The sequence below is a fragment of the Dictyostelium purpureum genome (genome assembly GCF_000190715.1).
Source record: "Dictyostelium purpureum unplaced genomic scaffold DICPUscaffold_316, whole genome shotgun sequence".
In the NCBI taxonomy this organism is placed as follows: domain Eukaryota; phylum Evosea; class Eumycetozoa; order Dictyosteliales; family Dictyosteliaceae; genus Dictyostelium; species Dictyostelium purpureum.
Window position 1 is genome coordinate 13974 of NW_003519652.1, and position 23709 is coordinate 37682.

Genomic DNA, 23709 nt, shown 5'->3' on the forward strand with positions numbered 1-23709 from the left:
CCCACAAGAAACAATAGATATTATATCTGATTTTCTATCAGGTAATAATATGAAAATTATCACACCACATGGTATGACTAACGATATTTATGTAACTAAAGGAGTTATTCAAGGTCATCCATTATCCCCATTTCTTTGGGGTCTATTTTTTGATCCTTTATTAAATCTACTAAACACTAATGTAATTGGTTATAGAATTATTAATAACCAAAACTTAGGAATATCAAATAATACATTTGCTGATGACTTGGTTGGCACAACTGAATCATTTTCACAAATATCTAAACTAAAAGATTACATTGGAATTCCTATACTACTATTATTTAAATGTAAAAGTTGGAAAATCAGCATATACATTTAGAGTCTCCCCCAGAAATTCGTTCGACCACTTGGCTATCATTGCTCCCCCGATGCAATGCTGACGATTCCTCTACCTATCTAATTACATAAAAAAAAAAAAAAAAAAAAAAAAAAAAAAAAAATCACCAGGAAGATATCAAAAAACCTAAATGTTTCGCCCAAAGGGGGGCTCGAACCCCCGACCACAAGGTTAAAAGCCTTGCGCTCTACCGACTGAGCTATCTGGGCAATAATACACAAAATTGTAATATAACTGTTGTTATATTTAAGAATTCTAATATAATGAATTAATTACTAAACAAAATGTATTATAAACTAAATGTAATTAATTATAATAATAATAAAACACAAAATAAAGATAAAATAAAATATAATAAAACCAAAATAAATATATAAAAATATTTAAAAATTATATTTTAAAAAATAACTAATCTTTATTAAAACTAAAAATTACTAATTATTATTATTTATAAATTCTATAACTAAACTATTACTTATTACTTTCTCTATATTATTTTCTCTCTTATTCTCTCTCTGACTAAAAATTATTTTTGAATTTTAATTTATACTGAAAAATATTATTTTAAAAAAATAAAATTAATTTAAAAAAATATTTAATTTTAAAAATGTGTTTATATTTGATTATTATAAAATAATAGATGTGTGACTATTTAAATTAAAAATGTGTCTAAATTTGTTGATAATTATAAAATAATATATGTTTGTCTTTTTCTAATAAATGTGATATATGTTTATAATTATTATAATAAATTTGAATTGATTTTAGAATTGTTGTTATATCACATATGCCCCCCTTTAAAACAAATACCATAATTAAAAAAATTTTCTCTAAAATTTTTCTGATTCTCGGACCTATAAAATCTTTTCCAATAGATGCAAATGTTTCTGACTTAACTTCAAATGGTACTAACAAACTAGGAGCTTTACTAAATTTTCCTTTTACTACTTTAAAATATTCTTGATTAAAATGATTTAACGTATCGGTATTATAACTATTACATGAGAATGTTTGTATTTCAGCTTTATCTAATGAGTATATTTCTTGCTTTGGGTAATTACTTTCTGTCCATTTTTCTTTAGATATTAAATGATAACTTAAAGGTTTCTTATTTGTTATTGAATAGTACATTTCTAAAAGTTTATTTATTATTGGATCTAATTCTTGTTGACTTGATGAAGAGATATCGATTATTGACAACTTTAATTGACCTTGATTTCTAAATTTTGAATATTCATTATTTTTTTCGTTAGTTGTTAAATATTCATTATTATTATTATATAATAAATTATTATTTTGATTTTCCATAACTGATTGCTTATTATTTAACACAAGTTCTTTACCATAAGCTAAATGTTGAATTCTTGATAAATTTATAAAATAATTGACTTTACTAGGACTATAAATAATTTCATATTGATGTTTGAAAAGATCTACAAATGGTGTTAATTGTTTTTTACTTGATGGTACAGGAGTTTTTAAGAGATTTGAATGTTTATTACCATCATTAGATACACCTTTTTCTGAAATTTTGTAATCTAAAAATTTAATTTCTTTCCGAGCGATTTCATATTTTTCTAATTTTAATTTTATAGCAGCATCTCTTAAAATACCAAAAACAAACTTGAGATGCATTGCGTGATGATTTGATAACTGAATTTTACTTTGACAAATTGATAAAAAATTGACTAAACCAAAAGGTATACTAAGATATCCGTCAAGACTAAAATGTGAATTGAAATTTGTAAATTTAATACTTTCTTTCTTTGGAATAACATTTAATGGTTTAAAATTTATACAATTTATAGCCTTATCTACTTCTGGAACTAAAACTAATTTATTATTTGTGGTGGCTATAATTTCTTTTTCTAACTTATCTTCAATTTTTTCTTCGATTATTTCTTTTTCATAAGGAATGATTTTACTAATATTTCCAGCTAATAAACTTTCTTTTTCTTTAACTATAACTTGAACTGGAACAAATTCACTAATATTTTCTATAACTAAATTTTCTTTAACTAAATTTCTAAATTCTGTTGGATTTTTTTTTAATTGATTTTCTAAAATTGAATTAACATTATTATTTATTTCTAATTTACAATTGATTGCATTAACTGATTGAGGTTGACTGAAATTTTCTTTTTTACTTTGCTCAATCTCTTTTTCTTTTTTATTCTTTAATTTACTACAATCATTTACTACATGGCCTGGCTTTCTACAATAATGACAAATAACATTTGAATTTTTTTTAAAATTTATAGCGTTAACTGAAGATGTGGAACTATTATTATTTGAAAAATTTGACATAGATGATGATGGACTAGATAACTGCAAACTAGTTTTAATTGTATTTTCTGGTCTAAAAGATGGTGGTAGTGATTGAGATTGATTGATTCCTTGTATTAATGAATAACCATAATATTCTTCTGTTGCTCTAGAAATCTGTCTGACATTTTCATAGGCAATTTTCAAAGTTTTAGGAGCAGTTTTAATTATATCTAATCTTATTGTATCAGGTAGAGATTTAATAAATAAATCGACTTTAACTGGAACTGGTACATCTACACATACACACTCTACTTGATTGAATTCTAATATTAATTCTTCAAAATTTGAAAATTTTCTTTTATAAAAATTTAATAATTTACTGATTGGAGCTTCTTCTACGGGTGCGTATAAGGTTTCTAAATTATTTAAAGCGGTTTCGGCTGATCCTCCAATGGAATAAAAATTTAAAAATGTTTCTAATGGCCTTTTATCGAGATGGGAAATAATTTGTTTTGCATTATATTTATTATCATACATAACTGATAAACCTAACTTGAATGCTTTGAACGAAATGGTGTTGGGATCACCATTGAATAATAAATAACCTTTTTGTTTTACTTTAACTGGTCTATAATAATCAATATCTTCCCGTTGATAAATTGATTCGTGATTTAACTGTACCTCCGCCATTACTGGAGTATCTAAAATTATTTACTACTAATATTATTAACTACTATTATTTACTATACTAAAATTTATTATTATTACTAAATGAGTTTAAATGTTTACTAAAATATACTGAAAAAATGTAATAGACCCCTAAGATAACTGAATGAGCCAAATGTAATATAATCCCAAAAATAACTGACTAAGATGTGACCAAATGTAATAGAACCCCAAGATAGCAAACTGAGTTGTGACCAAATGTAATATAACTGTAAGATAGCTTACTGAACTGTCACCAAATGTAATATAATACCAAAAATAGCTTGCTGAATTGTCACCAAATGTAATATAGCTGCAAGAACCCCAAAATAGCTAACTGAGCTGTTGCCAAATGTAATATAATACCGAAAATAGCTTACTGAGCTGTCGCCAAATGTAATATAATACCAAAAATAGCTTACTGAGCTGTCGCCAAATGTAATATAACTGTTGTTATATTTAAGAATTCTAATATAATGAATTAATTACTAAACAAAATGTATTATAAACTAAATGTAATTAATTATAATAATAATAAAACACAAAATAAAGATAAAATAAAATATAATAAAACCAAAATAAATATATAAAAATATTTAAAAATTATATTTTAAAAAATAACTAATCTTTATTAAAACTAAAAATTACTAATTATTATTATTTATAAATTCTATAACTAAACTATTACTTATTACTTTCTCTATATTATTTTCTCTCTTATTCTCTCTCTGACTAAAAATTATTTTTGAATTTTAATTTATACTGAAAAATATTATTTTAAAAAAATAAAATTAATTTAAAAAAATATTTAATTTTAAAAATGTGTTTATATTTGATTATTATAAAATAATAGATGTGTGACTATTTAAATTAAAAATGTGTCTAAATTTGTTGATAATTATAAAATAATATATGTTTGTCTTTTTCTAATAAATGTGATATATGTTTATAATTATTATAATAAATTTGAATTGATTTTAGAATTGTTGTTATATCACAAAATTTACATACTACTGGTGTATCAACACTTTTTTATTATAGTTATTATTACCATATCTTTAACTATAATTAATTACCACTAATTACAGTTGTTCGCAAAAGTTTTGACCCCCTAATAAAAAACATTAGAAAAAAATTTTAATTTTAATCTTATCTTTGGTTTTTGACTATAAATCCATTTTAAAAATATTTATAGATAAACTTATACGGTTTTTTTATATTTTTTTTGTTAAATAAAAATTTAAAATTTATTTTTTTAAAAAAATTTTTTTAATTTTTTTTTTATAGCGCCCATATAAAATGGGGTCTAAATTTTTGAGAAGATAATTCAATTTTATTATAATTTTTTATTTTTATTTTAATTTTTTTTTAAAAACAAATAGGACAGTATATTCATAAAAAATAGAAAAAAAAAACAATAATGACCCTTTTTTTAGAGTTAATAAATGTGATTTTAAAAATTTACAAAAAAGCAAAAAATCATCAAAAAGTTAAAGATATATTGAGTGAAGTAGGTCCACAGTTAAGAGAATTTTTTAAAAAAAATCTAGAAAAAGGTACAATTGAAGAAAATACAATACCTGGCATAATAAGAAAGATGGACGACCGAATTGAAAGACATTGTAGAAAATAAATTTGAAATGGGAAATGTCATAATTTAAGTAATATAAAAAGATATCTTAGAAAAAACTTTCAAAAAAATGTTTCAGTAAGTTCAAATAGTAGGTCTCTACAACATAATAATGTTTTTTTTAAAAGTTTAAAATGTAAACACTTTCCAACCGAAAAATATATGTCTCAAAGCTAAGGTGGGTAAAAAAGTGCCAAAATTGGGCAGCTGAAAATTGGGAAAAGGGTAATATTTGTTGATGAAACCAGAATTGAAGGATTTTCTTATTAATTGAAAACTAAAAAATGGATTCATGATACAAGAAACCTAAAACAAAACATATTGGCCAAACGAATATGAGGTGGCAGCTCAATATATACATGAAGTTGTTGCACAGCTCATAGTGCAGGTCGTATATGTATTATCAGGTTTAACACAAATGCTGCAAAATATTTAAAAATATTAATACAGGGTTATAGAAGAACTTTACGAGAGAAATGAATTTTATCTGGTCATATGTTTCTTTTACAAGACAATTGCTCTATTCATATGACCTAATTATTGGCCGATTTTTAAGAAAAAATGTACATTAGGGTGATATTTATTCTACCGTGTTCACCAGATCTTAATATTATTGAGAATATATGGTCAATAGTAAAACGACGTATAAAATTGATTTCTATCGGGTACCCACGTCATAATTTCAATCTTTTAATTTGTTGAATTTTAAAAAATATTCATCAGGATATATTTGATAATCTTTATGAATCAACCTCAATAAAAATACAACAAATAAATAAGAACTAAGGTGAATTCACAAAATATCAAGAAATAAAACATTAAAAAAAAAATTTCGTTTAAAAAATAAATTATATATTAAAATTTAAATTATCTTTTTAAAAATAATGAACCCATTTTTTTTATATGTAAAAAAAAAAAAAAAAAAATTTTCAAAAAAAAAAATTTTATTTTATTTTTTTTTTATAAAAAAATATAGTTCAGATGTTCTAAAATTTATTTTATATTTTTTAGAATAATTGGAATTAAAATTATTGAAGATAAATAAAAATAAAAAAATTTTAAAAAAGGGGGTCAAAACTTTTGCGAAGAACTGTACAACATCATTCATTTTTTTAATGATATTTATCACTTTTTATACAATTCATTTTATTTTTACACACTTTTGTTGATTTTTATATAATCTACATATATCACCACATACACTTTCATTAACTGTTTTAAATAAATCCAAAATTTTCTTTGATTTTTTAAAACTTTTTTAAGTAGACGAAATCTAATTGAGATCTCACTAGTTGATCGGTGTATCTCTTTTATTTATTCATTCACAAACAAATTTTAAAAAAATAATAATCAAAATAATGGTGATGACAACTTGGATACTAATGATTGCATTATTCCACTACAAAATAATCAACATTCTGCTCAAAATCCATTTTATTCACTAAATACTCTTTAAAATACTTATCCAGAATACCTAAAATGTATTCCAAAATTTAATAAGTCTGGTCACCTAAATAACACTTTTAACATACTAAAAAACCAGAACTATTAAAACAAAAATTACCATCCAAAATCATCATATAAATTAAACACAAATTTTCAAAAAAAATTTTTAAAAAAATATTATTAATAATAATGAATAAATTCTTTTTTTTGAAACAACAACTACACCACATCACAACATAACCAGTATAATCTAAAACTACACTGGTGCATCTAAGGTAAACAGAACCAAAGATAATACTACCACAACATTCACAAATGATTTGACAAGAAATATTTTCCTAAAAAATCATCCAAACAAAACATTATTAAAATCAACATCGAAAAAGGAATATTAAAACCAAAATTTACAATTCCAGAACCATTTGGCTTACAACCAAATAGTATACCACTTTATGTTGATTTTAATGCAATGGTACTAACATTTTTACCATTAAACTAGATGATGAAATTACACCTTAAATTCATCAGACCCTACCACTATTATCTACCAAAAATTAAACCTACCACTTTATTTACCACCAATAAATGATTCATTCGAAAACGAATGTTCACATTTATTAAATATTACCACTTTATTTTTCTTTTTTTTATTTTTCATTTTTCTTTTTTCTTTTTTTTTTTTAATACAATATATCATTTTATTCTAAATAAAAGATATATATGGCATCTGTACATATCCATAGTCAACCGAAAGGATTAACAAGACTCTACGCCAATGCACTAAAGTTATACCGAGCTGTATACGTGCTATTTAACTGGATAGAAGGTTTCCTTTGCAAGGAAACACTAACCCAAGGTTCTCCGTACAAGATGAAACTTATGCTATGCTAAACTGCCAAGGGCTGTAATGTTTAATTCATATTCTATTAGCTAAGATGCGGGCATCTTTTATGAAGTAACACCACCTTAAAAGAAAGTTGGATCTCCGGAAATTTATTATTCTTGCAATAATAAATTAAGTTACCTCAGAATAATTCAATTTATTCAACCAAAATTGCAACGGTTAAATTTTGCTTCAAGTAATATCTGGTCAATTCAGATACTTAGGTCTTATAATTAATAAAATAATAAAATGGAATAAATATTCCAATATATTTTTAAAAAGCAAAAGCTATCTGGGCAATATGGATTCTTTTAGGAAATTAGATTATTTTTGTGATATTTTAACTTTTTTCGTATTAAATTTTGATATAATAAATATGTGTGGGCAAACTTGACCGGCTTTTACACTATATTATTTTAAAAACAAACCATTAAAAAAAAAAATTCATATAAAAAATATTATCTTTTTTTATACACGATATTTCTTTGTTAAATTTTTTAATTACAATTAGACATTATCTTGATAATATATACTGCACAGAAGAATGAATATGATTTATTAAAACTAAAACTAAAATTAAAATTAAAAATAAAAATAAAAAAATAATTTAAAAGAAAAATCTATTTTAAATTTAATTCCTTTGTTTATTGATGAACTAAAACTTAAATTTGAAAAACTATGAAGAAATGGAATTATTAATTAAACAATATTAATAATTAAAAATATCAATTAATTAATTAATCCATGCCTCTTGGTTGCCCAAATTTTTGTTTTTAGTTCACCTGTTGAAAGTTTTAAATATTAAAAAGGGTTAAAATAAGAATTGGAGGAAATAAAAAAGAAAAAAAAAGAAAAAAGCAACTAATTCTTGATTTTATTAAGAATAAATTATATATATATTAATATATATGTGTAATGATGATGATTATTTTGATTTTGCAAATGGGTTATATTTCATTGGTACTTTAACGCTTTGTTGTTGCTGTTGTTGGATTTGTTGTTGATTTTGTTGTTGGTTTTGTTGATTTTGTTGCTGGCTATTTCTATTAATTTGATTAGTATTGTTTTGATTATAATATTTATTGTTTTGTTGATTATTTCTATTTTGATTATTTCTATTTTGGTTATAAAATTTATTGTTTTGTTGATTGTTATTGAAATTTCTATTATTATTTTGTTTAAAATTTTGGTTGTTGTTTTGTTGCTGTTGATTTGGATTATAGCTAACACCTAAATCTTCGCCCATGTCATTATTTCCACCATAAGTATTACCAACTTGTTGATAGTTATTATTAAAGTTATTATTGAAATTGTTGTTATTATTGAAATTGTTGTTATTATTAAAATTATTTTGATTACTATTAAAATTTTGGTTACCTTGGTTATTATTAAAATTTTGGTTATTATTAAAATTTTGGTTATTAAAATTATTATTATTAAAACCATTGTTATTATAGTTATTATTATAATTATTGTTATTATAATTATTGTTGTTATTGTTAAAGTTATTATTATTATAATTGTTATTATAATTTTGACCATTATAATTATTATTCATATTATAGTTACCATTATTATTATTGTTGTTATTATTAAAATTATTATTATAATTGTTATTATTATTGAAATTATTGTTATAATTATTATTATTGTTATAGTTATTGTTATTATTAAAGCCTTGTTGGCCATAATTATTATAGTTTATAAAATTACCATTATTATTCATATTTGAATTATTATACTTTGTAATATTGTGGAAATTTTGATATTGACCATAACCATTATTAAAATTACCACTATCTTTATATTGATTTGAGCTACCCATTGAATTGTTGATCATACGATTCATAGCAGAATTTTGAGAACGAGGTCTTGAAAGATTTGTAATTGTTTTCTTTGGAATAACTGCACCCTTTAAAGTTTGATAAACAAATTTATAACCCTCTGGAACTTGTGGATTACAATATTTAAATGCAATAGCATCCATTAAATTTTTTGGCATTTTCTTTGTGGCTAAGGCAGATGGGAATTGCACAGTACCATAAATTTTTGAATTTTCTTGTGGTATAGCAACTGGTTCGAGATTATCTTTAATTTGCTTGGTTTCTTGCTTAGTGAGTTTATCTTTACCCTTTTCAGTCATTTCATTTTGTTCCAATTGATTGATTTGTTCTAAAAATTGCTTATTTACCATCGAGTCTTTGTGGCAAAACATTAAATCATGACCAAGAGTATTTCTATCTGTTTCTTCTTGGGTGAGTAACTTTTCTCTGCTTGCAATAGTCTTTAAAAGCAATGGAGCGTCAATAAATGGTAACAAACAGACACCTTTATAAAGTGGTTCGGTTGGACCTCTATCAATACGAAAAGCTCTTGGATAAAATTGGATGATTGGTGATTCTTCGATTGGTTCGCCATCAACAGAAAGACCCATAAGTTTTTGGTATGGTTTTGGAACGAATTGTGATGAGGCTGGTGGTAATACACTCATCAATTGATTGAATGGTTTGAATGGATCACCCATTTCATATTCTGGATAACTAAGTTCGTCAAAGAACTTACTAATATCGGTAATATATGGTGAGTAGTGATATGGATAGTACCAACCCCAAGATGAACAACCTTTGAAATAGTATTTTAATACCCAAACTAAACCTTCGACATATGATTTACAGATTTCTTTAATACCATCCTCAGTTTCGACATCGAAACATGTTTTGTAGTAACGATCTCTCCAGCCCTCTTCGTTATATTTAATATTACGGCCATTATCAAAAAAGATTTCTTTTTCAGTTGGTAATCTGCCATCGTCGACACTGTTAACAAATAATGAAACTGCTTTTTCACTGGTTTCCTCGTGTTCTTTTTGCTCTTTTTCGTCTCTTTCCTCATCTAATTTTTCTTTTTTTGATTTCTTTTTATTTAATTTCTTTTCTTGCTCAGCAGCGATAATGTTTAATTGTTGCTGTTGTTCGTCATCCAATTCGATTTGTTGTAATTTTCTTTTACCCTTTGATTTATTTGAAGCCTCCTCTTCTTCCAATGCAGCTGAAGCTGGTTTGGCAGTTAATTTATTTTTAATGAGCTCTGCTGCTTTTTTGTTAGATTTTACGCCAGTTACCGAATCGGTACCACTCTTTAATTTTTTATTTGGTCTATCTTCTTCGTTTTCTTGTTGATCAACAGGTTGAAGTAATTCATTTAATAATTTATCAGCTGCCTCTTTATGAGAGAGTGAAGTTGGTCCATTTAAATTTAATGATTGAGGAGCAGAGGTTAAATCGGTAAAACCTTTCTTTCTTCTTAACATTTGTTGTTCCTTTTCAATTTTACGTTTGAAAGCGGCATCTTCACTCTTTGTAAGGGCAGCAAAGATCTGGGAGAGACGTGGGAAACTAACCTCGCCATCGCAAACTAGATAGTCATCGAACGATGGTAATAAATCTTTATAAACCTTCAATACACGATCGATTGCACCGTCTTTAATTTCGAGATTTGGTAAATGTGGCAAGAAATCATTACCAACAAAGAAACATAAAAAGATAAAATCGTCTACAACCCTATCGATATTGAAGCCAAATGGTGTTGATACTCTAGTTTCCAACTCTAAATATTCTTTTAATAAATGTAAATGCAGAATTTGATAGTTCTTAACCAAGAAATCTTTTTCATCACTATCTGCCTCAGTACATTCACTTGCCATGTGACCCTTCTTGTGACACTTATTACAAATACCACGACCTACTGGTTGAATAAATTCTCTGAGAATATCGAAATTAACTTCATGAGTTGCTAAACCCAACATAATTAAATCTGCATCTAAACCATAAATGATATGCTTCAAATTTGGGTCATAATCTGGTTGAGCTCTTTGATGTCTAATATAATCCATAATTTTGTGTTCACCTTCACCTGGTACACCTGCATCTGAAATAATAACTTTTACCTATTGTTGTTGTTATTGATTTTATATTAATATAAAAATTATTTTTATATGTTTATATTGTTTTATAAATTATTTTATACATACATCTTTCCATGCTGGATCTGTTGAAAATTTTTCGGCAACATATTCTCTTAGACTAAGAGCAACTCTATCCATAAATAAAGTACCTGGGGTAATACAATTTGAATCGAATTTAAATTTGTTTAATTTCTCTTGTTTGTGTTTTTCGTAATCTTCTTCAGTTTTAATACCATCAAAGATTTGATCACGCCATAACCTTTCTTCCTTATCTTTTTCTAAACGTGAATCTAAAGCAGCTCTAAAACGACGAGTACGTTGTTGATTCATCTTTGCTCTTGGTGCAACACCATCAACTGCCATATAGATTAATTTTCTTGGACGAATAATTGCGAAAAGTAAATCTAAATATTCGTAAATCGATTGAATCATATCGTCCACAGATTGCGGTTTGGGTCCTTTCTCTGGATGTGCGCATGGATGAATGATACCATTCATATCTAAATATAAATTATCATATTCTCCATTTGGATTCATTTCTGTGAAATCTACTTTACTTCTTGACCCATCTCCCTCTCTTGGCTCTGTTGTTTCTTGAATTAACCCTCCATATTTGTCAATTAACCATCTAAAGAATGCTGGAATACCCATTTTATATTTTTATTTTTTTAAAACAATGCAAAAAAAGATAATATATACAATATATTTATGTGTTCCCGTAAAATGTTATAATAAATTTAAATAAAAAAAAAAAAAAACAAAATTATTTGGTGTATATAATAAAATTTTAATTATTTTAATTATTGCTCTATTATATCAAAAGAAAAATAGTATTTAATAAATTCAATAATACTGATATAATAAATTATTAAAAAAAAGTTTATTAACAAATTAGTTTATACTTTTTAAAAATAATAATAAATAATAAAAATAATATTATGTGATATTAATTAATTTTATATTTGAAATAATAAAAAAAAAAAAGAAAAAAAACTAAAATAAATTTAAAAAAAAAAAAAAAAAAAAAAAAAAAAAAAATTTTCGTCTTTTTTTTTATTTTTTTTATTTTTCTTTCGGTTTACTTGAAATTTAAAAAAAGAAAAGAGTATTATTTAAAAAGATAATTATTTAAAAAAAATTTCTTTTTATTATTATTTTTTTTTAGTTTTTATATTTACACATTTATTAAATTTTGAAAATTAAATTAAAAATAAATAAAAATAAAAATAAAAAATAATTAAAGAAAAATAATAAAAAAAATTAATAAAAATAAAAATTGTGTGTTTTTTGGTGGGTGTTTTTTTAAAATAAAAATAAAAATAGTAATATAATAGTATTAAAATAAAAGATAATTTAGAGGAAAAGTAATATGATATATCCAAATTAATTAAAAATGCAATTAAAAATAAAACTTTAAAAGATATTTGTGTGTTCATCATATATTTTAAAAATTTTTTTTTTTTTTTTTTTTTTTTAATTTTTTTTTTTTTAAAAATTTAAAATTTTTTTTTTTTTTTTTTTTTGATTTTTTTAAATAATTTTTTATTTTGTTTTTTATTATACCCTTTTTTTTATTAATTGTTATTTAATTAATAAATTTGTATTTTTATAATGTCACTTAATTTTTCCAACACTCATATATTGGTAAGATATATTTAGTTATTTATATAGATATGGTTTATAAAGTTATAATAATATTAATTTGTTTTATAATGTTTTTAGAGTGATAATATTGGAAGTGATTATACAGATGATTTTAATTTAAATACAATTAACACTATCAATAATAATAATAACAATAATAATAATAATTTGAATTTCGATAGCAATGAGGAGCCAATGTTTTTTGTAGATAATGTCTCTTTTAAACCATCAGAACCACTTAGATCAGTAGCAGTATGCAATGGTATTCTTGTTATGACCACCAGATCAAATATTTCACGTTTAGATTTAAGAGATCCAAATCCAGAAATTGAAGGTAATTAGAGCGATGGAATTGTAGTTATTAATAATCTATTGTTTACAATCAAATACTAATCGAATAAATATTTAATTTTAGAAATTAGAATGACAGGTGAAATTTATAAAACATTTTTGGATCCAACAGGTAATCATCTTTTAATTTGTATGTTAAATGAAGAAATTCATTATCTTCATGCACATTCAACTTCAAGAAAACCAAAATTACAAAAGTGGAAGGTAGAATTAATTGAGTCTGTTGCATGGGATAATTCATCACCAGATAGAGCAAATACACAAAATATCCTTCTTGGTTCAAATAAAGGTAGAATCTATGAAACCGTTGTTAGTAATGTCGAAAAAAGTATTATTTCATTTTCAGCAAGTGCACCATTATATAAATTAGTAAGTAATATTAGAAAAAGATATTTTTATTTTATTACATTAATATGATATTAATATTTTTTTATTAGTTACACTCATTTGAAGAAAATGAGCCAATTTCAGGTATGAGTTTAGAGAAAACACAAAATAAAAACTTTTTAATGGTATCAACTCCAACAAGATTATATTATTTTTCACAAACTGGCACATATGATCAATTATTCGATAGATCAAGAGTTAACTTTGACATTATACCAGAAGATCCTAATATTCCAGCAACAAGAGCATGTGGTGAAATTAGAACATTCGCAAAACAAAATGGAGCTTTACCCCAATCATATGCATGGTTAGTTAGTTCAGGTATTCACTATGGAGATTTAGTTTATAAAGAAAAAGAGAAATTTACAACATCATCAATGATGTTACATTTTAGTCAAGAAAGTAATAACAACAATAATAATAATAATAATAATAATAATAATAATGGCGATGATCAATCTACATTACCACCATATCCACCAGTTTCATTTGCACTTACAGAGTTTCATTTCCTTTTACTTTATGACGATAGACTTATTGCACTCAGTAAATTAAACTATCAAATTGTTTTCGACCATTATTTTCATGCCAAGGAGCGTTTAAGAGGCATTGCAGTCGACCACACAGACAAATCGATTTGGATCTGTGGTAATAACTTGTATAATTTAACAGTAACTAAAGAAGATAGAGATGTTTGGAGATTGTATATGGAAAAAGGTTTATTCGATATAGCATCAACTTTTGTACAGGCACCATATGCAGAACAGAAACTCGATAAAATTTGGCAAACTCAAGCAGAGCATTACTTTAAAGAGGAACGTTATGAATTGGCAGCTACTTTCTTTGGTAAAACTCGTAAAGTCTTTGAAGAGATCACACTTAAATTCATCAATGCAAATCAACGTGATGCATTAAAAACTTATCTCCTCCAAAAGCTTATCAATCTTAACAGAGGTCAAGAAACACAAAAGACAATTATTTGTACATGGCTCATCGAAATATTTATTAGCAAGTTAAACACTCTTCGTGATCCAGTTAATAAAGATAAATACAACAAGGTCAATTCAGAATTCCGTCAATTTTTAGAGAATTTCAAAGATACATTAATAGTAATCAAGGATATCACATTCAATATTATTAGTAGTCATGGTGCAATCGATGAACTTTTATTCTATGCCAATCTTATTGAAGATTATGAAAGAGTAGTTAGTTATCACATTCAACATCAACAATATGAAAGTGCTCTCAGTATTTTAGTAACATTAGATAAAAAGAAACATCAACCTCCTCCAACACAACAAAATCAACAACAACAACAGCAACAACAACAACAACAATCAAACTCACAATTAGAAGAATTATTTTATAAATTTTGTCCAGTATTATTCCATTTTATTCCATATCAAACTTGTGAAGCATGGATTCAAACTAAACCAGGTTTCCTCAATCCAAGAAAGTTAATTCCATCACTCATGAGATATGATCCAACTAAAAACCCACCAGGTCAACCAAATCAAGCCATTCGTTATTTACAATATTGCGTTCAAAAACAAAAAGATAACGATCGTGCATTACACAACTACCTTTTATCATTGTACGTCAAGCAAGAAGATGATCGTCCATTATTAGAATTTTTAAATGGTTATGAAGTTTATTACGATTTGAAATACGCTCTTCGTCTCTGTATGAGAGAGAAAAAACTAAAGGCTTGTGTGTATATCTATGGAGCTATGGAGCTTTATGAAGAGGCTGTCGATTTGGCTTTATCTGTTGACATTGATCTTGCAAAAGAAAATGCCGACAAGGTTAGAGATACTGATGAAGAGTTATGCAAAAAACTTTGGTTAAGAATCGCTGAGCATCAAGTTAAAAAAGATGGTAATATTAAAGAGGCTATGGAGTTCCTCAAGGCATGCTCACTTCTTAAAATTGAAGATATTTTACCATTTTTCCCAAATTTCACAGTTATCGACGACTTTAAAGAGGAAATTTGCAAATCACTCGAAGATTATAATTCTTACATCGATGAATTAAAAGCAGACATGGACGATGCCACTAAATCAGCACAACAAATTCGTAAAGATATTCAAAATCTTCGTAATAAGTATGGTTACGTTAGAGGCGACCAAAAGTGCGATATTTGTTCATATCCAGTACTATCAAAAAGATTTTATTTATTCTCTTGCCAACATGTATTCCATAGCGATTGTTTAATTACTCAACTAAATAAACACCTTCCATCATATCAAAGACAAAGAATTAGAGAACTCCAAATGAGTATCAATAATGAACAGCTTATGGCTCTTTCGAGTGGTAATTCCCATAATCATTCAAATCCAGCTAGTGGTTTAATAAGTAATATCTCTTCAATTTTAGGTAAAGATTCAAGTTTGAACGATTCTCAACAAATTGAAGATAAAGCATCGCAAGAAGATTTGGATCGTAACGAATTAGATAGAATAATTGGTAAAGAATGTTTATATTGTGGAGATATAATGATTAGATCAATCGAGCAACCTTTTATTGGTTCTGAAGAATTAGAGACAATCGAGTCTTGGGAAATTTAAAAAAATTAATTATAAATAAAATATATAATTAAAAAATAAATAAATAAAAAAAAATTATTTAAATATACAAATAATGTTTTTTGGTTGTATCTTTATTTTTTATTTTTTTTTATAAAAATTCATCTAATTCATTTTCATAGTCATCTATATCTTCAAATGAATTTGGAATCATATTTCTTGATAACATTGAATATCTATTTCCACCAATAATTCCCAATTTTTTAAATATTTTATTTCTTAAATCTGGTTTTTTATATAGTATAAATGAGGTTATTGCTAATATTGATATAATAATAAAAACTGCTGAAACAATTGTACCTTTTCTTGAACTATTATCTGATGGTGATGTTGGCGAGGGTGTTGTGGTAATTATGTTTTCATGCGATTTACTATTTTCAGAAGGTTGTGGTGTTACTGAGGGAGTACGAGTTGGTTTATTAGTTGGGAAGAAATCATTGGAGTCGTTAGTAGAGCCACTATCATTTTTATTATTATGGGAAGAAGAGTTTTTATTTGATTCGGATGATTTGCTGGAATCGCGATGTTCACTACTACCTTTGGATTTATGATTAGAATCGGAATGAGTTGATTCTGAAGAACTATCGCTTTTGTCAAAGAGAATATTTGTTTTTAATAAATTGCCTCCTACATTTAAAACCAAAGAATAGTTTCCGGCCTTTGGGACAGATGGATATTTGATTGTAATGGATGATTTTGTTAATTTTATAACTTTACATAATTGATCATTGATTTTAAGAGATACTAAAGTTTGATTTGATGTATGGAATGAACCCCCGAAAGTAGCTTCACCACCCTGTATATTCAATCTTTCCCCTGAAATAACAGTGGTGTTTATTTCCAGATCTTCTTTTAAATAAATAAAGGTAACAGGATTTGATTTTTGATCACCTACCACTGTATAGATTTCAAAATCTTCCCCATTTTTCATCGATTCGAAAGGATTAGTGGAATTATCTGTAGCTCTGATACTCTGACCATCATCATTGCCAAAAACTATTGTTGAGGTACCATCTTTTGCAATGCTACTAATAAAACAATTTCCATTTATATAAAATTGATTATCTGTGATATAGTTGAAACCATTACCTGATAATATAATAAAAGTAATATTGTTTATTGTGCTAGTGTTGTAAAAGTTTATAATTGGATTTTCATATTGATACTTTAAATTATAATCATAGCTTGGGTTGTAGAAAAAATTAATTTTGATGACTTTTGATAAACCAATTCCTTTACCAGGGAAAATTTCAATCTTTTTATTTGGAATTAAGACAATATAGTCATACTGAGTTGATATTCCATAACCTATATCGGTACCTGATATTATGATTCCATCGCTACCATCAGTTTTAATTATTGGGATGTTTACCATATCATTAATTTTGAAATTTGCTATTTTAAAAAAAACTATTAGTAATTTTATATATAATTTTATTTTTTATAAATTTGTTTTACTTACGACATGTAGGCTTGTAGCTATCATCATAGTTTTTGAAGTAGTTTCCTTGATAAATAGCATTATTTGGTTTTTCACACAAGAAGCATTCTGGTACAAATCCAATCATTTCATTATTTGAAATATTAAATGATCTTCCGCAATATGAGGCTGGGATTGAGTCTGATATTTTCGAATTGTATAAATGAAAATTAATAAGTTTATTGGGTGGAAATTCTGGAAGAGGTTGCTCTAGCATATTACGACTAACTTTTAAAGTTTTAACTATGTCATAGTTTATTAAAGACATATTAAATTGAGTGAGGGTAGTTGAAACCGACACATTCTCAGTGTCATTTGAAAACTTGATACATGGATAGCTACTACAATTGGTTAAAAAGAAACAATTCCATAATTCTCTAAATTTTTAAAAATTTTAAAATACTATTAGGGTAATGTTATGATTTTAAATATATATTTTAAACTTACAGTGATTTAAAGTTGTGTTGTTTTGAAAGGTTTAAAACAGAGGAGCTATTTGATGAATAAAAGAGATCGCCATATATATAAAGTTGTTTTAAATTTTCCATATGTTTAAAGCTTGGTAATTGATATAGTCTTTTTTCTTTACCCCATGATGATGAAATTGAAAGTTTAATTAGATTTGGAAATTCTTCAAGGGATGGGAAATTAAAATCTTGTTTTTTATTCTCTACATCAACCATAATAGTTAAAGAGGTTAATTTTGGTAAACCCTTACCATTTTTTGGTAAGTCCGGGGATATTAAGGATAGTGGCAAAGTTATAGTTTCTAAATGTTCATTGTCAGTAAACTCTTTGGGAAGTTCAAAACCATCTAAAGATCTATTAAATTCGATTCTAGAAATTGAAGAACTAAAAAAATTATTACTAAATTTTGCAGCAACATAATTAACTCTATAGACTGATAGGCTGGATGGAATAACAATAGATTCTTTAATTGATGAAAATTGATAGTATGAAACTCTATCAAATAAATATTTTATTAGTATTTAGATTGGAGTTTTTTTAAAAACTATAATAATAATATATAAATAATTACATTTTTCTAATTTTTTTAAATTTATCTAAATTGTTATAAAAATTTGCGGGTAGTAATATTTTTGCATCACCTCTTATTTTTATAGTTTCTAAATCTTGAAATACAGTTAAGTCAATTGTGATATTTATAAAATCAATGTTATATTTTGGTACGGGTAATGTTATACTAGAAACTGTATAGTAAGAGTCATCTTTATCATTTTCATCTTTTTTATTTTTTTCATCATCTTTATCTTTATCATTATTGTTATGTATATTCCTACATTTAAAAAAAGCATGTGAGCACGGGTCTTCTACATGTTTACCTTCGAATAACGATATGATTTCATTTGCTGTTTTGTTTTGAATTGAATTTAATATTTGTGTAGGTTCATCATTTGCAAATGAAAAGATAATACATAAATTTATATAAAATAAAAAAAATATTATGTAATAATTTATATATTTCATTATTAAATATTAATAATATTATTTTATTACTATAGATTATGATTATAATAATGAAAAAAAAAAAAAGGGTGAAAAATAATTATTTTTAAAAAAAAAAAGAAAATAAATAAATAAATAAATAAAAATAAATTGTTTAAAAATTGGGGGTGGGTGATTAAAAAAATATTTTTTTTTTTTTTTTAGATATAAAAAATGATTATCACATATATTAAATAATAAACTATATAAACAATTATTTGACCATTTATAGCAACAGAATTTTTTTTTTTTTAAATATCTTTTTTTTTATTTTTTTATTTTTTTATTTTTAGAGTGATTTATAGAATTTTATTTGGTTTTCATATTGAGGTAATAAATGAATGTCCGTCATTGATGAGGGTACAAAATATTCCTTTTCTATTTTTAAAAAAATTAAATAATTAATATTAAAAATTGGGGGAAAAAAATAATTATAATATTGTAATATACATACCTTCAAACATTTTAGCTAATATAGATCTTATTTTCTTGTTACTTGTCGATTTGGGAATATCAAAAAGTACAGCGACGTGTTTAATTGAGGCATTTGTTTCAGCAGTAATTATAGCATCAAAAACTATTGAATTATTGATTTCATTTTTGAGGGTATTTAAAAACTGTTTTGGGTTTTCATCATATTCTTTTTTAAATTTATCATTTAAAATTATAAAAGCTACTGCATCTTGTTTTGATGGATCATCTGATGTCACTGGGACAACAACATTATCAAATACTTTTTCATTGTATTGTATAGTATCTTCAAAAAATGAATTGTAAATTAAACCATTACCTGAATTTATAACATCATCTGCTCTTGATACAACATAATAGTATCCATCATTATCAAAGTAACCTAAATCACCAGTATTGAAATACCCTGGATATTTTTTTAAATATTTTTCATTTAACAATGTTCGATCTTCATCATCATATAATAATCCTTGAATATGAAAAGGTGTTAATGGAAGTTTAACTACAAACTCACCAAGTTGAAATGGTTTTGTAATTGGTTGTTTATCTTCTAATGATAAAATATATAAATTAAGTCCAGATGTAGGAACACCTGCTGATTTTGGCCGGCTAGGTAGTTGTAAAGATGGTGAAGTTAGCAAGACAAAACATTCACTTTGACCATACATATCCATTACTCTAACACCAATTTTTTCAATATAATTTAAAATTGAGGAGTCTAATATTTCACCACCTAAAACAATTACTCTTAAACTTGATAAGTTATATTGTTTCGAAACTTCAGCTTCTGGGTCAATGTTTTGAAGTAATCTAAAAGGTAAGGGTGAGCATAAAAATAATGAAATTTTATATTTTTCAATTAGTTTATAATAGTCAAATGAAGCCATACCCGTATTACCTTCATATAAAACAAGTGAACAACCATGATTTAAAGAGCCGAATATTGTGTTTTGACCAAATGCCCATCCAAGACCGATGCTTGCAAATAAAATATCATCTTCTCTAAAACCATAGTTATTTTTATATGAATATCCTAAATGTGCGATAAAGGAACCTGTTTCAGTAATAAAACCTTTGGATACTCCAGTGGTACCACTTGAAAATGTAATACAAACAGGGCTAGATGATTCTAAAAGTTCATATTCTACCAATGGTTCTACATTTTTACAAATTTCATCCCAATCTAAAGCTTTTTCAATTTGAATACCTTTGAATTTATAATTTTGGGGTCTATCTAAAAAAGATTCTTGTTTTTCTTTATTTATAAAATCGATACGATCATATATAATTATATTTTCAATTTTTAAATTTGATATGAGAATTGCATCATTCAAAAGGGATATAAGATATAGGTAATCTGATTCAATTATTGCATAATTTGTAGAAATTATTAATTTTGGTTTTATATATTCAATTTTATCTGCAATCATTTTTGAGTTTAAATGAAGAGGACATGTACAATAAATTGCTCCAATTCTTACACAAGATAACATTGCTACAATGGTTTCAATTTGATTTGGCATCAAAATCATAACAACATCTCCTTTTTTTATATTCAAATTCTTTAATACTCTTGAAAATACACATACTTTTTCCCATAATTCAAAATAAGTAACTTTATTTGAATAGTTTTTGGATGGGCATTCATGATAAAAAGCAATTTTATTTCCATTTTCTTTTAAATTTTTATCCAAAACATTATTACATAAATTTAATAAGCCTCCATTATACCATTGTGGCTTTTTTTCATTTCCACTATACACCTTAGTATACATTTTATCCCTGAAATTATAAAAAAAAAAAAATTAGAAATTTTATTTTTTACAAAAAAATAATTCAATTTAAAATACCATTTTATATATTTTTTTCCAATTTCATCCCAAAATGATATTAAATCATTATTTGAAAACTCTTTGTCCTTAAAATAGTTGAATGGTTTGCTTAATTGATATTTATATGCCATTTATTTTTATTATAAATAAAAATAATATTAAAAAAAAAAGTTTATAAAGAAAAACTAAGTTTGTAAAATATTTTATAATTAATTTAAAAAAATATAATACATAATTATTACAGAATTAATTAATAAAAACATCAATAAATTTAAAAAAAAATTACCCCAAAATTATTAATTTTTATTAAGAAAAAACTAAAATCTTTTAGATTTTTTAATTTTATCACAAAGTTATTTTTTTAAAATAGAAAGAGCAATATTTTCTCATTAGTGACTAATTATTATAACAGTATTTGAAAAATCACAACAATATGTTTTTTTTTTAAAAAAAGATCTTTAATCTATAATTACAAGGAGAATGTTCATTATTATTAAAAATAATGTTTTTTCTTTTTTGTACATCTAAATAATAACTTTTGAAGCTATACGTGTTGGTGATTTAAAATAGGGATTCTATTTAGTCATAGCATGCTTAAAAAAATAAATAAAAAAAATAGTTATACCCAAACCCCCCACTTCGCACCTATTTTTACTTTTTTTAAAAAAAACAGAGAAAAAATTAATTTTAAAAAAACTTTTTTAAGTTATTTTTTTTTTATTTTATTTTTAATTTAATAATTCCTTTTTAAAAAGTTTTTGCACTCTTTTATTTTATTTAAACCTCAAATTAAAAACTAATGTTCAGCATTGTGGAAATTTAAATGGTCACATTGATTATTCTAAATATATATTAATTTTTTTTGGTAACACCACGCTACACCTTATAAACATAAAAAATTGTGAATCTCATTTAAAAAAAAATTTAATATTAAAAAAAAAATTTAAAAATTCAATCTTCTTTCATACTTATTAATAGTAAAAAAAAAAGAAAAAAATACTAGTTTTTTCTATTTTAGATTTTAAAATTGAAAAAAAAAAATTAATTTTCTTATCTAAAAAACTATTTTTTTTTTTTTTTAAAAAAATATGTGTATCAAGAAATTACTTTTATATTTTGATTTATTTTTTAGATATAAAATAAATAATTTGGTTTGCATAAAATAAATAATAAACTATATAAATAGTTATTTGACCATTTATAGCAACAGAAATTTTTTTTTAATATCCAATTTTTTATTTTTTATTTATTTTAGAGTGATTTATAGAATTTTATTTGGTTTTCATATTGAGGTAATAAATGAGTGTTCATCATTGATGAAGGTATAGCATATTCCTTTTCTGTTTTTTTATAAAAAATTAAAATAATTAATTTTTAAAATTGGGGGAAAAATAATTATAAATATTATAATATACATACCTTCAAACATTTTAGCTAATAAAGGTCTGATTTTTTTGTTACTAACTGATTTGGGAATATCAAAAAGTACAACGACGTGTTTAATTGAAGCATTCTTTTCAACAGTAATTACGGAATCAAAAACTATTGAATTATTGATTTCATTTTTGAGGGTATTTAAAAACTGTTTTGGGTTTTCATCATATTCATTTTTAAATTTATCATTTAAAATAATAAATGCAACTGCATCTTGTTTTGATGGATCATCTGATGTCACTGGGACAACAACATTATCAAATACCTTTTCATTGTGTTGTATAGCATCTTCAAAAAATGAATTGTAAATTAAACCATTACCTGAGTTTATAACATCATCTGCTCTTGATACAACATAATAGTATCCATCATTATCAAAGTAACCTAAATCACCAGTATTGAAATACCCTGGATATTTTTTTAAATATTTTTCATTTAACAATGTTCGATCTTCATCATCATATAATAATTCTTGAATATGAAAAGGTGTTAATGGCAGTTTAACTACAATCTCACCAAATTGAAATGGTTTTGTAATTGGTTGTTTATCTTCTAATGATAAAATATATAAATTAAGTCCAGATGTAGGAACACCTGCTGATTTTGGACGGCTAGGTAGTTGTAAAGATGGTGTGGTTAACAAAATAATACACTCACTTTGACCATATATATCAATTACCCTAACACCAATTTTTTCAATATATTTTAAAATTGATGAGTCTAATATTTCACCACCTAAAATCG

The 23709-nt window shown here is 24.7% G+C and overlaps 8 protein-coding genes across 8 annotated transcripts; 3 read left to right on the forward strand and 5 right to left on the reverse strand.

Moving 5' to 3' along the window:
* Window positions 1-49: 49 nt before the first annotated feature.
* On the forward strand, window positions 50-361 carry DICPUDRAFT_156738 (uncharacterized protein; the record flags this gene model as incomplete). Its single annotated transcript, XM_003292001.1, has 1 exon — window positions 50-361. One exon carries the CDS (start codon window positions 50-52, stop codon window positions 359-361), a length of 312 nt encoding a protein of 103 aa, XP_003292049.1.
* A 687-nt stretch (window positions 362-1048) lies between these two features.
* On the reverse strand, window positions 1049-3337 carry DICPUDRAFT_156739 (uncharacterized protein; the record flags this gene model as incomplete). Its single annotated transcript, XM_003292010.1, has 1 exon — window positions 1049-3337. One exon carries the CDS (start codon window positions 3335-3337, stop codon window positions 1049-1051), a length of 2289 nt encoding a protein of 762 aa, XP_003292058.1.
* A 3811-nt stretch (window positions 3338-7148) lies between these two features.
* Window positions 7149-7319, forward strand: DICPUDRAFT_156741 (uncharacterized protein; the record flags this gene model as incomplete). Its single annotated transcript, XM_003292002.1, has 1 exon — window positions 7149-7319. The coding sequence occupies one exon, from the start codon at window positions 7149-7151 to the stop codon at window positions 7317-7319; it is 171 nt and encodes a 56-aa protein (XP_003292050.1).
* Window positions 7320-11548: 4229 nt separating this feature from the next.
* On the reverse strand, window positions 11549-11926 carry DICPUDRAFT_24625 (uncharacterized protein; the record flags this gene model as incomplete). The annotated part of the gene is made up of 1 exon (XM_003292011.1): window positions 11549-11926. A coding segment is annotated over one exon (378 nt), but the record flags the coding sequence as incomplete, so codon positions are not given.
* A 960-nt stretch (window positions 11927-12886) lies between these two features.
* On the forward strand, window positions 12887-16269 carry DICPUDRAFT_99222 (uncharacterized protein; the record flags this gene model as incomplete). Its single annotated transcript, XM_003292003.1, has 4 exons — window positions 12887-12919; window positions 12998-13253; window positions 13335-13639; window positions 13708-16269. The coding sequence occupies 4 exons, from the start codon at window positions 12887-12889 to the stop codon at window positions 16222-16224; spliced, it is 3111 nt and encodes a 1036-aa protein (XP_003292051.1). The 3' UTR covers window positions 16225-16269.
* A 15-nt stretch (window positions 16270-16284) lies between these two features.
* On the reverse strand, window positions 16285-19230 carry DICPUDRAFT_99223 (uncharacterized protein). Its single transcript, XM_003292012.1, has 4 exons — window positions 18762-19230; window positions 18170-18685; window positions 17705-18099; window positions 16285-17637 (listed from the first exon to the last, which is right to left on the reverse strand). Exons 1-4 carry the CDS (start codon window positions 19208-19210, stop codon window positions 16334-16336), a joined length of 2664 nt encoding a protein of 887 aa, XP_003292060.1. The 5' UTR covers window positions 19211-19230; the 3' UTR covers window positions 16285-16333.
* Window positions 19231-19517: 287 nt separating this feature from the next.
* On the reverse strand, window positions 19518-21662 carry DICPUDRAFT_82703 (uncharacterized protein; the record flags this gene model as incomplete). Its single annotated transcript, XM_003292013.1, has 3 exons — window positions 19518-19606; window positions 19683-21481; window positions 21550-21662. 3 exons carry the CDS (start codon window positions 21660-21662, stop codon window positions 19518-19520), a joined length of 2001 nt encoding a protein of 666 aa, XP_003292061.1.
* A 1120-nt stretch (window positions 21663-22782) lies between these two features.
* Window positions 22783-23617, reverse strand: DICPUDRAFT_156745 (uncharacterized protein; the record flags this gene model as incomplete). Its single annotated transcript, XM_003292014.1, has 2 exons — window positions 22783-22871; window positions 22951-23617. Coding segments are annotated over 2 exons (756 nt in total), but the record flags the coding sequence as incomplete, so codon positions are not given.
* Between the last annotated feature and the right edge of the window lie 92 nt (window positions 23618-23709).

Excerpts from the sequence above, each read along its gene's own strand:
- DICPUDRAFT_99223 (XM_003292012.1), bottom strand. The coding sequence starts at position 19,210 with ATGAAATATATAAATTATTACATAATATTTTTTTTATTTTATATAAAT. Across the intron at positions 18,100-18,169 it reads CAACACAACTTTAAATCACT|AGAATTATGGAATTGTTTCT; the intron begins GTAAGTTTAAAA and ends TTAAAAATTTAG. Across the intron at positions 17,638-17,704 it reads TAGCTACAAGCCTACATGTC|CAAATTTCAAAATTAATGAT; the intron begins GTAAGTAAAACA and ends TTTTTAAAATAG.